Source organism: Lepeophtheirus salmonis, chromosome 6 (assembly GCF_016086655.4).
Source record: "Lepeophtheirus salmonis chromosome 6, UVic_Lsal_1.4, whole genome shotgun sequence".
Taxonomy (NCBI): domain Eukaryota; kingdom Metazoa; phylum Arthropoda; class Copepoda; order Siphonostomatoida; family Caligidae; genus Lepeophtheirus; species Lepeophtheirus salmonis.
This window is the reverse complement of record NC_052136.2, coordinates 26,440,365-26,454,961: the sequence shown is the minus strand read 5'-3', so window position 1 is coordinate 26,454,961 and position 14,597 is coordinate 26,440,365. Positions and strand designations below refer to the sequence as shown.

Here is a 14,597-nt window from a genome sequence, read left to right as displayed (position 1 = left end):
TTTCTATATTTTTTTAAATATCTTACAATTAACTAATCCTAACTAGTATATTATGAATTTTGATACTTTGAGTAACATTTTTCCAGAATAATACATTTTGGGTGAATTTGAGTAATTTTCAGTTTTAGTAAAGTGAAGTTGTTTTTTTCTTCTCGAGTTAGAGCCATTATCAAATGCAACACTAATTTGATAAACAAATATATATCGGCCACACAACAAAACATTCTAATTAATCAAACAGTTATAATTATGAACTATGTCCATTTTTCAAATATATACGAATATATTAATTCCTGCCTATAAAATATTAATTAGTAGTGAAAGTAAAGAAAAATTATACTAATTAAAAATGAGATGCCAGCCGGGGAAAAATGCCTAGTCAATCTATATTTTATATTAAATTCAACTTTTCTATTAATATATCTGTAATTTATTTAATAATTAATCACATGTTTTATAAAGAGTCACTTATGATCTCATCACTCTCATTTCCAGATCCTGGGAACCTCCACTCATGGAAATGTGTCTCTCATGTGATAACTTGCTCTGCGATGCTTTGGGTAGACAGCCCTCTTCTCGACTCATCATCTCTGTCAGAAATCCGGGCTCCCTCATTTGGACAAAATATGATCAGACGGAAGTTGTGGAGGTAATTACCTATTTGAATAATACTGTTGATTGTTTGATTAAGCATTTACTATCTAGAAAGCATAGAGAGTAATAATACACTCCCCATGTCAGCATGATAGTAGTATTTCAATGAGTTAAGTAGCTAGTTTAACTAAATGTTTTAATTACAGTTACATTTTTACAAAAAAATAAAGTATCCAAAAATACAAATTTACTATTGCAATCTATTTGTCATAAAAATTTCTACAAATGAATTTTGAAAGTTATCAACTTAAAATGAAAATAGAACTTTTTTATAATGAAAAAACTTATAATCCATGAATTTGGTACTTTTTTTCAATATTTTAGCTCCAAAATTTAAAAAATTATTACATTAAAATAAATACCAATTTTATTCTGTTTTTTAAAGGTTATATATATAGAACTACATTATATTTGATTTAATTATATATAAATTAGAGGAAATTAATTTTAAGCATTTCAAATTAACTTTTGTATATTTTATTATTGTAATCAAGAGGGGTAAGATGTGACGTAAACGAATCACCTTTATCGGAGGAAGCAAGTTAATCACAACTTCCGTTCAATCAACAATTGCATTAAATCTATGTACGTTAAACTATCCCGTTTTCGCGAGAATATTTTTCTCCACCCACTGCGCAAAGGCATTTTCTGGTGGGGACAGTCAAAGAACTGACTTTTAAAAAAAATATAAGGTATCTCAAGCCATTTAAGTGTGAAAAAATGGATTTTGTGCCCAAAGTTTATTTTTTTTACTTTTTATGTGTCTATATATTAAATGCTAATGTCTGTGTGTGTGTCAAGGAATCACGACTAAATTAGTTATTGGATTTTGCTGAAATTTTTCATGTAGCTTTTGAAGACTCCAGATACAATTTTAGTAACAATTTTTTTGGCCTTTAAGGCCATAATGCCCCTAAAATAGCATTTTTTTTAATACTAATTATTTGACAAACAAACAACTACTTCATAATTAAAAAAAAAAAAGACTGTAAAATTCTAAGAATGACTATCGCTGAATGTTGCTATGTATCTTTGCTCACTTTTTTTAAAGGAGATTATAAGGTTGAGAGAGAGAGAAAACGAAGAGAGAATAAGACAAATGATATTTGACAAAAATATGAAAGTTGAGCGAACTACAGTTCAACTGCAATATCTTTTTTCTCGAAACTTTATAATCTCCTTTAAAAAAATTGTGCAAAGATGAATAAAAACACGCAGCAAGAATAATTCTTTAAATTTTCCTTTTTTTTATATATATATGGATCAAAAGAATTTTAGAATTAAATTAAATTTCTTAATGTTCCGGGCAACGCCGGGCAAATCTACTCCAGCAAATATTATGCGGTTAATCGGTGATTAAAAAATGTTGTGGATCTTATTTTAATAATTAATGGAGTCTAAGATGTGGACAAGTACTTTCCATATTTTATCCAGCGTTACTCAAGATCATGTGCCTCCTTTTTGATCAACAACTATCACTTCAACTAGGGTTACATTCTGATATGTTGATCCCATTTTACCCCAAAATACCCTTTCTCCAAATTAAAATGAGTGGCCCCACGACAAAAATGGTGAAACAGGCCTCAAACTTTGTAGAGTCCATATATACAATGTATGAAATCATTTATTTGTTCGACATGATTAATGCTACATTTGTGTGCATTTGATCCGATTAGTAGCCGCTTGAGGATAAATATTGTAACAATAATTTATAATTTCCTGTTGCGTATTTTTAAAAACTATGTACTTACATATTTATATGCTAGGGATGTACTGATTCCAAATTTCCACCCAAATCCGGTTCCGATACCATCTTAATGGACAATTCCGATACCAATTACGATTCCTTATTATCTAGAAAGGAAATTCATAAACAAATCACAAAATTGTTTATTTTTTTCAATGTTTAACTTTTTATTAATTACAGATAGCGGGGAAAAAACATAAATTTATCAATCATAATTAGTTGTTAATATATTTAAATTTAAAAAAGTTAATTCCTTTTATTTATGATGGTTCATATTAGGAAGTTTGAAGCCCCTCCTTTGTCAGATATTTAATGTGAACCTCCTCGCCCCTCGGCCTCTGATCTTATTTCAACTGCCTCACTGATACAAAAAAAAAATACTTACAACAATGACAATACGCTAATTTCTATTTATAACTGGTTTGGCCCACATGTCAAATGGTCTTAAACTGTCTCCAGTTCCTAACTGAGTTTTATATGGTTGTTCTAGAAATTGAAATATGTATAAACCAGTGCTTGAGTACGAACTCGTTTTTTTTTAATGGACCCGGAACGGATACTGATGAATCAAACTTGACTCAGAAAATATGAACTCGACTTCAGTTCTGTTAACAAAAATATTATTCAACAAACATAAAAAAAAAAAATTAGTGTTAATTAATGTTTTCAGAGTAAACCAATCAATCCCATTCTTACCGCTACGGACTTTTTGAACGACTCATGATAGATTTCAAATGTATGGGGCACTAAAAATGTGGTTATTTCTAAATTGTTACTTTTAGGTAAATTTCCTCTATAAAACTGCTAATTTGTTAAATCTCTCTATGTACTTTCTCCCATCTTATGTATTTGTCTGAATTTGTCTAGTTTAGCTATTTTATTGAATTTTAACCTTAATTTTGTCTCCAAAAATGAGCTAAAGAATTTATATTGTCGATATAAATGATTATGGACAGGTATCGGTGGAATCGTCAGTATTGAGACGATTCCGATAACTGATTCCAATACTTCAAAAAAGGCCGATTCTTACTGATTCTAATGCATTGGTACGCCCCTAATACATACAGAAAAAGTAAAAGCAAATGATGCGATTAAGATTTCCTCTAGCAAAGTCTTTTCATTATTTCCCTTCTCAATAAATCTTTTTTTTTTTGTAATTCATTTACTTCTTTTAACAACAATTATGTAGATGGTAATTTATACATACAAGTATGTAGGTATAAAAAAAACACCAATAATTTAACGCCAAAAGTGCAGTAGCCAAAAAGTACATATATTTATTTATATATGAAATATGTAAATTTTATTAAATTTGCTTAGCAAGTCATACATACGCAAGCAAGTATGTGGCAATACTAGAATGTAAAACTGATTGGGGGGGATGACTTATATACCTCATCAACTTATATTTTTGCAGGTGCATTCTATCGGTTTATCAACCGTCATACTTTCTCATTCTATCTCCAAATCGGTGACAGGCCAGGGAAAATTTGAAGTTCAATCATCACAACCTTTTCGTTATAATGTAATAACTTCGATAAGCAAAAAATATATCATTGTGTCATATATCAAATACATCACTGAAAGCAAGGATCAAAAATTTAATTTACTACTATTTATTTATTTTCACAATTATTGTTTATTCATTTTGCTGATTTTTTCTCCAGTCATAATTATTTTCTTTCAATATTTGTATTTGCTGAGGTTGTAATATATATATGTTTAAGCAAAACTCTGTCTGTCTAATGATGACATGATTATATACATGAAAACTGATGGATTAATGAAGTTGATTTTGGGTATGTGAGCCCTTTCGGACAATTTCTTGACCATAGACTACCTTTTTTATGACTTACGTCGTCCTTGGTTAAACTAAATACAATGTTGATCCTAAGCCTTTGTCTGGAATTGAAGATGTCTAACTTTAAAAAATTAGGTCAGAAGGACTTGATGGGCAAGATTGAGGATTCCATTATGGAATATACTCTGTGCAATCTTTTGTCTCACACAAAATAGCAACTCCTTTTTCCTTTCCCAATCGCCAAGGCGTCTCTAACTCCAACAATTCTGCCCAACACTAATTTCTATAATAAAATCCAAGGGAATTAGATCAATCATAATGTGAACTTAATAATTTTCTTTCATTTGTTAAAAAATCTCAATATAAGAAAAAATGTCCCTTAGGTGATTTATTTGAATATTTTAGTACCAGAAAGGTTATGAATGGGGAAAGTAAAGGTTTCAGGTTGAGTAAGTTTTGTCCTTTTCTTTGTGTAGGTATACAACTTTAATATTATGTGTATCAATAGAAAAGAGAAAGATTTTATTTTTATTTCTTGTGACTGTTCATAAATTTTGACCAAGTTCCTCATAAACTCTTGTAGTATATAAAAAGTAATGCATAACAAAGTTATATATTGATTTCAACACATATCTGTATACACAATATAGATGTTATAAATATACATGTTCCCCTTTTTTAACCTGATTTCTACTTCTATATATTGTATATCAATATATAAATATCTGAAACAAACAACATTTTACATCCTTTCTTTTTTTGTTCTTATTATCCTCCCCCCTCCCCTTTTTTTTTTTTTGAAAAGTGTTATATAATATGTAAAAACTATACGAGAGTTATACCTTTAGGCAGATCCTTTCACGATTCCGAGTCTTTGAGCTTGAATACAATTCGAGTCGTAAATATTTTCATTTTGAGTCTAAAGTACTTTTTTTTTTAAATTTGACTTAAGTGTGACTAGACTCCAGTTAAGTACAAATCACTCCAAGCTCCAATGAGTCTTCATCATCAATACTAAAACTCAATCACATAGAAATATAAATGTCCCCTATATAATAGTACATTAAAAATAATAAATAAAGTTTGTGTGGCTAACGCATCGAGATTTTAGGTTCAATGAAGGAATCACGTAACTAAGTCCAAGTCGAGTTGGAAGAGGCAGTTTAATCATATTTAAGTGGTCATCGAGTTCGAGTACAAGTCATTATCTTGCTGTGGACATTCTTAAATTTTGTTGATGTCAAAATATTAACTGCCCTTCCCCCTAAAACCGTCAGTGATAGGCCCACATGTCCTCTATTTTTGGAAATAAAAATATCGTACCTAAAATTCAGTCACAAAAAAATATAAATGCCCCGTAAATATTAATAGTTTGAATTAATGTATGTTTGTGTGTCTCAGGCCTCGAGTCTTTTTATCTAAGTTTGAATATTTCAACTTTTTATTTTGAATCAGTGTCGAGTCAGAAGCCCTAATAGGATCACAGTCTGGTTCTTGAGCACGAATTCCCAGCTTTGGCTTTTAGGATTATTTCATCCTTTTCACGGGAGCTCTTTCTCTCATTGGTTAATTGTTTCTATACATTCATTGTCTCATACCTCTAACATCTTTTCATAGCTATGATTAATTAATTTTTTTTTTTTTTAAACTTTATTTCAGAAAAACAGTAATCCTGTATTTCTACGAACAACTTGCTTTAGACCCTGTGAGGGTGTTTCAGATGCAACCTCTCTGCGAGTAACAGCATATGATCTACGAGAGCGCTTTACTTCCACACGATCTCTCCTTGGTTCTGCGGATGTGGGCACAATTGAGTCCATCAAAGGCTCTGGTAAGTCCTTGAATGTATTTTTTTGATGATAAGACTAATATTTATTCCCAATAAAGTGATAGGGAGGAGGGGAAAGTACTCATTAAATGTGTGCATCTTAAAATGGCGTATTCTCATTTAATAATAATCAATCAATCAAATTATATTTAAATGTGTTAAAAAAGAGAATAATATTTTGCTAATTATGCTATGAATACAGATCAGAGTAATTTATGAATATCTATGTACCTACATCGTACATGTGTTTGCCTCACTAATTCATAAATCATAGTTCAACAACAACTTATTTAGAGAAGATTAAATAATGTCAAAAGAATTAAGCACATAATATATGGTTAAGCATTTTTTCCATTTTTCGTCTTTCATTAGGGTTTTGAGGACAATTGCCATTTTTTTTTTTTTTTTTTTAATTCTTTTGAGGCTGCAATATTAATCTATCTATGTTGCTATACAGATATCCTAATATTAAATTATGTCCTATTTTTATGTACTTTTTCCAAATGAATAAAGTATGTGGTAGCATATGTAGAAGCAGGAGTCTATATATTTAGATATAATTGATAACCATTTGTGAATCCTCTCCTTTTCTCTTGGGAATCCGTATTTGTGTTTTGTATCTTATCCATTTGTACATTTGAATGTGACTATGATGAATTTGGAAGGGTGTAGGTATGAATATTCTTTAGCAAACCTCACAATTTATGAATGTATGTATATTTTATGTACAATAAATCGTTTATTTGGTCGATTCTCATCTCAAGAACACTTAACTTCACTTTGTACAAAAAGAGAATCAATCATTTTGATATGATTAGTGTACGTATTGTATGTATATACATACATACATATCATTTGATGTATTATGATGGCCTGAAAAAGAGAGGGAGGAGGGAACCTCACTTATAAATCCCTTCAATTTTGCTCTCCTTAAATCACCCTCTCCCCTTAATATAGATAGGTAGTAATCATATTAAAAGGAACCAAAAAACCACCCTTATAATGATAATTGTATAGTTATTCATTATTTGTAATTAGATTCCCTCTCATTTCAGGAAGAGTAAGACTAAAATTGGAGTCTCCTAATCCTGAGGGTCGTACAGCAGGTTTTATCACACTCAATGCTTGGAGTTTAATCACTGAGTCCCACTCTGCATCTACAGATTCAACTCCTAGCCATAACCCCAATAAAGAAATTGCTACTTGTTGCTATGATGAGAACAAAGTAAAATTCATTTTGTATTTAAGTATCTACTCCTCCCCTTCTTCAACTTATATCTTTTTCCAGAAGCTTCAAAATCCTCTTCATCGTCGATCCCTTTCTCTACCTTCAAACATGCCTCATACGACACGGCTTCCACATCAACGTGCTCTGACTCTACTTCATACAAATCCCGTTATTAGAACGTATCGTTTCCACTCCGGACTGGGTGGTGATATCTCAGTTCAAGAAATCATGGCGGAGTCCAAGCTATGCTTCTCATTTCCACAACAGCTATTGTAATTATTTTGATTCATTCTATCAAATGATGTTTCATTAAGTGTAAATGTAATTTATTTTTCTTTAGGTCCTTGTGGATATGCGAAGAAAAGGAATTGGTGCATGAAATAGCTGGTCTTGGTGAACTCAAACCACCATGGAACACTTGTCAAATGAATTGGCTAGAAAACCATTTGCATATCATCAATGCTTATACTCAAGCCTTGGAGAATATCGACAACTATAAAGGTATTCATATACACAATACAATTATTATTTGGTATCTCTAGATATTCTCATTTATAACTTAATCCATTGTTTTAGGGCCAAATTATCGTAAGAGCAGTGCTAAATCAGATGTTATGCATGAATTTGTTCCAACAAATTATCATTTGCAAAGGATTTGGGTGGAAAATGAGAGTCTTCGGAAGGCAGATTTCTTTGATACTTCTACAGTCGGATCCTTTACCTCTTTTGGTAATAAATCTCCTGGTCTTATTAAGTATGTTCATAAAAACCTATCTTATCAGAGTATAAACTTCTTTTTTCTGACTTTCTCGTTAGAATGTTAAAAGAACTAAAGGCTCCTCAAAAAGACAGTAAAGCATGGTGTAGTCAATCGGATCGTCTTCAAATGGCAGAAGATACTCTAACTGCTGTTCGTCGAGTTCGTCGGCAGGTTGTGGATTGCATGAGAACTCTCATGAAGGCTGGAAAAGAGAAAAAAACTGAAGGAATGTTTGATATTGTTGAGGAAATGCTTCGTAAGACTAAATGTCTTTGCTCTCTGTTGGACCAAGCTCTTGTAGAAGAAACATTTCAGTTTCTGGAAGAAAATAGAGTATCCATTAGGCCCAAAGAAAAGGACGAGTTCTCTGAGTCTGTGGCAGAATTCATGCAAAGGAATAAGCTCAAAATTGATTTGCCCTTATTTTGTCGCCCTGGCTCCTCAAATATATCCTCTAACCCAAATCATGTTAATGGTGGGAATCCTGGTGGACTTGGAAACTCAAATGGATCCAATAATGGTCATGGCCATGGGTCCAATAATAACGTGCGTTTTGAAACCTTTCAAACCCCTACCACTGAATTTGTATCAAAGGAATTAAGAACTCCTGAGGTTGATCTTTTTAGTCCATCTGATTCTTCGGCTGAATTTTGGAGAACCTATTCTGCATACACATCAGGTTATCAGTCTGTAGATCGCCTTTCTGATATTGATGAATTCGAGGAATCTTTCAAGTATTTAAGTGTGATGGACAAAACAAAGCATTATTACACTCTTTGCAGAACTGGCTCTCCTATGGGGATTAACACTCCAGAAACACCTTCTCCTGTCAACAGTCCCCTGAAGATTCCTTCTTCTCGTTTATCGAACGAATCATCAAACTTTATAAAAGTGGAACAAATTGAGGATGAGGGAATTGTAGGAGATGATGAGCGGGAGGAGGAAACCGACGAAATATATGAAGCAACAGATGAAACTGTCATTGAAGTCAAAATGGAAAAAGAAAACAGCACTGAACCTGAGCAAGCATCTGAGCTCCTCAATGATAAAAGTGAACAGAAAATCTCAAATAACAATAAGGATCTTGTTGTTGATTCACCCTCTGGACTACACTATAGAGCAGGCGATGAACCAGAACCAATTGAGCTCACTCACTTAAATATAGAAGCTGCAATGATGTGCTTGGCCTCAAAAATACGTGTTCTCTGTGGAAAAGCAGATTCTCCAACTTTATCTTCTCGTACATTTAGGTTCAAGGAGTTAGATGCTGCAAGAAATATCCCTAAATCAGAATCTGGAGGATTCAAAATTCCTGATGTTCCAAAGCCTTCCATGATGAGCGAGGCTCAGTTAGAATCTATTGATTGGGCGTCTGAGCTAAGACCCTCGATGAGGAAGCTTCGTCAAGGAATGGATGCACTCTGTAAAACAGCTAGACTAGTTTGTAGTGTTCTCAGACTCCAGCAATTACATGAGGCAGTAGATCTAAGCAGATCCATCAAGCATCGTCGTGATGTTTGCTTCTCACAAGCCCTCACTTCTTTATTATCTGCACTTATGGCTAGATTTTGGTGTAGAGCTCCTGATCTTACATTTCTCATGGTATGTATGGAGTTGGGACCCTTAGTTACCTTTGAAACATTGCTAAGCCTTCATGGTGAGGACGTATCTATTTTTAATGACATGATTGTAGCCGTCGAGGATTTGCGAAACGTCGAATTCACTCTAATACTTGTAGACAAGAAAACTAAGAAACAAACGGATCTTAACTCTTCAAGTGATGAGGCTAAGCAAAATTTTATTCCCATTTTAGAATATCAAACATTTCCTCTTCCCCGCGTAACTGGATCACGTTCTGCATTGAAAGTCATGCTCCCTGTGCCAGATTTTGTATACACAGCTCTTCCCTTGGATACCATTAAAAATAATACATTCTCTGTCACTCCTGTTCTATTTAATATCGGAATTAATGAGAATGCAAGTTTGGCGGGTCAGTTTTGTTTAAATGGTCCTCAAGAGAAAAACAATTTAGACAACTTTAAAATTCTAAGTGATTTCTACAGACGCTTCAAAACGCTTTCTCTTCCTCCTAAACGAATGGAGGGAACGAGATCAAAACGTATTAATTTAATTGATTAAATGTATCGGTAATTGTGAATGACATTCTTTCTTTCTGTTTAGGGAATTCTTCATATACTTTTGAGTCAGAGATAGACGACCTATTATCCATACTCAAGAACGAAGTTCACAATAAGAAAAACAAAAATGTAGAAATTCTCCATTTAGCATCCAACATTAGTCGTCGACTCTCAGGTGAGATAAATATGATAAATTATACTTTCTCCATAATTATTTATTTGTTTTTATTCCAGGGATTCGTTTTACAAGTTGTAAGTCGGGTAAGGATCGAACTGGAATGTCTGTCACATTGGAACAAGTGCAAATCCTCTCAAGGGAGTATGATCTTGCACAACCAGAGTTTCAAAGGGCTTTAGACGTGATGAGAAGGTATTTTATATAATTTGTATATACTAAGACCTGACCAGATATATTTTTCGGGACTAATAACAATACCGATAACCGATTAGTTTGCCTAATTTTTTTCCCAAAATTAAGAGTTGAGATCCCAGTAAAAATAATTTATCAAACAAAAGTTCAAACGCAACTGTATCATTTTCTCCATCGCCATTACAAAGCAGATCCTCTACCAAGATTTTGATTTAATTATATCCTAGACTTTTGAAATTGTGGTTTAGATTTGATTTTATGGATGAGTAGTGTGGCTGCACGTAGGATTTTATGCAAGTTGTTAGTTTTTTGACCATACATGATTATTATTTTTCAAAAAAAAAAAAAAAATTAATTATCATAGGTCAAAAGATAGTAAATACTTGATTGTAGAGATTAAAAAATTTAATTAAGGAACCACTAACTTACAAAAATGGCTGTACCAGTAGAGTTGGTTTGGATTTTCGATGGTGGAGTAATTAAACATAAAAGTTTTCGATTTTGAAAAAATAATTGTTTCTCTAATTCTAATTTTTTAAATTAGATCTTGTTTTTAAGGAAACAAAATATTGGTAATAATCAGCAACTTCTGTCTAAACCTATAAACCAATTAGCAAAATGTGTTTATTAGCTTAAGGAGATCTTATCGGCTACGTGTAACTTCCTCCTCGATAAGATGTTTCTTTTGAGATACCACAAATGATCATTATCATTTTTTCTCGTGCGGTATGCAACTTTTTCTTACCTTTGCAGAATTTACCGTGTTAATTCAATTTAAAGGATACATAGTTAGTTGTATAGTAAAATCAAGGACATCGTCAACGCCTCCAGTGGATAATTAAGTACTGGTCCAAATTATATTTGAACACATATTGATTGTGAAGTCTTTACCAATTGTTTATAGCTTAACAGATTAATCCGAAACTCCCTAAAATATGTCGATTTAATTGGTTATGTCCAAGCACATACAATATACGTGTATAGTTTTGACAATTTTCTAATAATTTACTTTTACTTTTTTAGTGAGGGCACACGGATAGCAAATGCACAAAAAAACATCGGACACCGTAGTTTTGCCTTCAATAGTCTCCAACTTCGAACATTTCCCTATCAGTATAAGCCCCCTGTTGGTTCATATGGATCCAAGGAATCATAGTCCTAGTGGATATAAGCCATATTAACTTATTTATACTTGCAATTATAGGTTGTAACTTGGACAATGATGATATTACATATATTAGTACATAAGATATATACCTAAATATTAGTACATATATTCTATAATTTAGTATTATTCATAAATATATACTAATGTAATTTTATTCTTTTTTATGTAAATCCCCTAAATTCCCTAATCCCATTTTTTTGTATTTTGTAACAAAGAGAAGCTAATTAAAAATCAAAAGTAGGAGTACATAAATACTTAGTAACAATTTCTTAACTAACTTCTACCCCAATTGTGAATTTACAACGATGTCAGTTCTTCCAAGAAGTTTTTTTTAAAGTTATGATTCAGAGTAATATGATTTATATTTAAAGAAGGACAAAAATCGTATGACACTTCTCCCCAAAAAGATGGATCAATTATTCACTCTCTTTTTATTTAATTATAATTAACATTAATAAGTTGTTATATTTCAATGTACCTTAAGAAAAAATTCTTTAATTAATATTCCTCTTCTTTTTCCTACGATATATATATTATGAATGCTCTGAGCATATTCTGTATTCATGTGCGCGATTGACATTTGAACATTTCATACTGAGAGAATTGTCACAATAACTTCATACATCAGAACGGTTTAATTTTGGTATGAACCAACTAATAAGAACCTCTAGCATATTATTATGTTCCAACCTCAATCGTTCTTTTTTTCAAAATTAAGAGATTTTCGAACTTTGGTGGTAGAACAAATGATACAACGTACAATTTATTTGCAAAAAATTATGTGGCAGGAATTGCAAACTTGTCTTGGTAAATTCAAAAAGCGTTTTAAATAACATATTTTTTAACTTTGAAAAGGTTCATTGTTGAGAAATTTTTACATTCAAAAATTAAGACATTCTGACGTGTGGCTATCGTCAAATATGACAAATTCGCCTTAACTTAGGCAAACAGTAGATTGAAAAAATTCACCGTACTACTATTAAAATAATACATTCTTGGGTTATTTTTCAATAGATTTCGTGAAAATGAGTCCGGATCAGCATTATAATATTAGAAATCAATTTATAAATTAAAATAAAATTCTATAACTTATACGTGACCTGAAAACCTTATTAATGTTGTTTAAAACATACTTTTTTGTCAAATATTATCGGATAAAATATGTATTATTATTGTTTTTTTTGTTCTGAAAGTAATATAGCTTGTACAAAAAATAGCACTATTCTTGCTCGTAAGATAATGTTTCCTTATTTCTACATATTATGCATGAATAAATGCCGATCTTGTTCAATATTCATGGAATTATGTTAAAAAGAAACCTTTATAAATAGTATATAAAAAAATGTACTCTAATTCTAAGAGTACGGTGAGGTTTTTTATGCCCCACATCTCTGAAGATCATGAGATTATTTTCTTTTTCTTTTAAATTTAATTTGTAAACATTGTAGAGCACATATTTATCCATGTGCCATGACGAAAACATAATAGGAATCATTTTTGTTGCCAAAATGTAGTGATGTTGTGTACACATCTTTTTGATCCCCCAAAAAAACTCCAAATCCCCCTCCCTACTCCCATCCCCCAATTTAATTGTCGATTTTCATTCTTTAACTCTGTTGTAATAGTATTTAAATATATTTTGCTATAATAATATCGTCTTATATCTATATATATTTATTTATTAACTCATTTTAAAAAAATAAAAAGAGAGAAGCAATTCATATCATTAAAAGTATTTTGACGTACCAAAATGAGTAATTATAGTCTATTAAACTACTAATAGTGGACTTAATATACTTATTTACTTCAAAATTCACTATATTTATCTACTTTATAATATCATTATTGCGACTACTATTATTTATGGTAATTGATTAAGTAATTAACTATTGATATTATTTTATTTTCAGAATACATCTTTATATCTATATAAAAATATAATGTAATTGTTTTATTAAATAAGAAATGAGAAGATTTTATTATTCAACTCAATGAAAAAATATACTCTCCTTCATTGGGGCATTATATGGCACGGGCGTAGGCGGAGTTTGAAATTTATACTAGAGGTCCAAATTGAACTTATTAACATACTAAGTATGTAAAATTCTATTGGGAATACCCAGCCTTGCCCGGAGTAATTAAGTATCGACTAACAGACATATTTTGCTTTAATAATATAGAAGATAACTCCAAGAACAAATCTTTGGTTCGTGTTCTTTCCATTTTTTACTCACACGTAGCTACTCAAGGATGTTCACTCCTCAAGAAAGATTTTTTTTTCCCAATGTGATGATCCAACTTTAGTTTTTAGAGAGCTTAATGTCTGTGATCTATTTACCCAAGCTTGTTGCTAAACCTCATCAACAGTCACATTTAGTGATATGAAAATTGTCTAAATCCTCTTGAGTATCAATAAGAAAAAAGTATACGTTGACAATTTTCATAGACGACATATCTACTGACAAACATGACTATAAAAATTAAGATGCACTTTACTGGGTAATACGTTTGAATGTTATAAATTGGGATAAATGATTAATCTGAGATTACTAAGACATGTATTTTTTTTTAATTTTTGCTCACTAAGATTTAAACCATATTACTGAATGGTCCATTAAAATCTGAACATTTGGAATTTTAAACTTCAACAATATATAATTTATTAATTACACTAGAATTTCAACAAAATTAATACTATAAATAGTTGTATATCTGAGTTCTCTTAATCTTTAATGTAACCGCCCTTAGCGGCAATGATGGTTTCCAAGCGGCAAAATACCTGTCACATGTTGTGGATATAGTCCCCTGTCATGGCGTCCCAGTGCAGGCCGACAGTGACTTTGAGGTCCTCATTGCTTGGATTACGAGCACTGGAGGCCTTCCCCTCGACATACACTAAAAAG

General features: G+C 31.6%; 1 protein-coding gene across 1 annotated transcript in view; it reads left to right on the top strand.

The window, feature by feature from the left end:
• LOC121120007 (inositol polyphosphate-4-phosphatase type I A) overlaps positions 1 to 11,800 on the top strand; it is a 118,835-nt gene extending 107,035 nt beyond the window's left edge. The window contains exons 5-14 of the mRNA XM_040714856.2: positions 465 to 649; positions 5,862 to 6,033; positions 7,086 to 7,255; positions 7,319 to 7,530; positions 7,599 to 7,759; positions 7,835 to 8,012; positions 8,075 to 10,137; positions 10,200 to 10,331; positions 10,391 to 10,526; positions 11,550 to 11,800. Coding sequence (XP_040570790.1) covers positions 465 to 649; positions 5,862 to 6,033; positions 7,086 to 7,255; positions 7,319 to 7,530; positions 7,599 to 7,759; positions 7,835 to 8,012; positions 8,075 to 10,137; positions 10,200 to 10,331; positions 10,391 to 10,526; positions 11,550 to 11,682 — 3,542 coding nt within the window. The 3' untranslated portion in view covers positions 11,683 to 11,800. The remainder of the gene's footprint in view (positions 1 to 464; positions 650 to 5,861; positions 6,034 to 7,085; positions 7,256 to 7,318; positions 7,531 to 7,598; positions 7,760 to 7,834; positions 8,013 to 8,074; positions 10,138 to 10,199; positions 10,332 to 10,390; positions 10,527 to 11,549) is intronic.
• Positions 11,801 to 14,597: the final 2,797 nt, after the last annotated feature.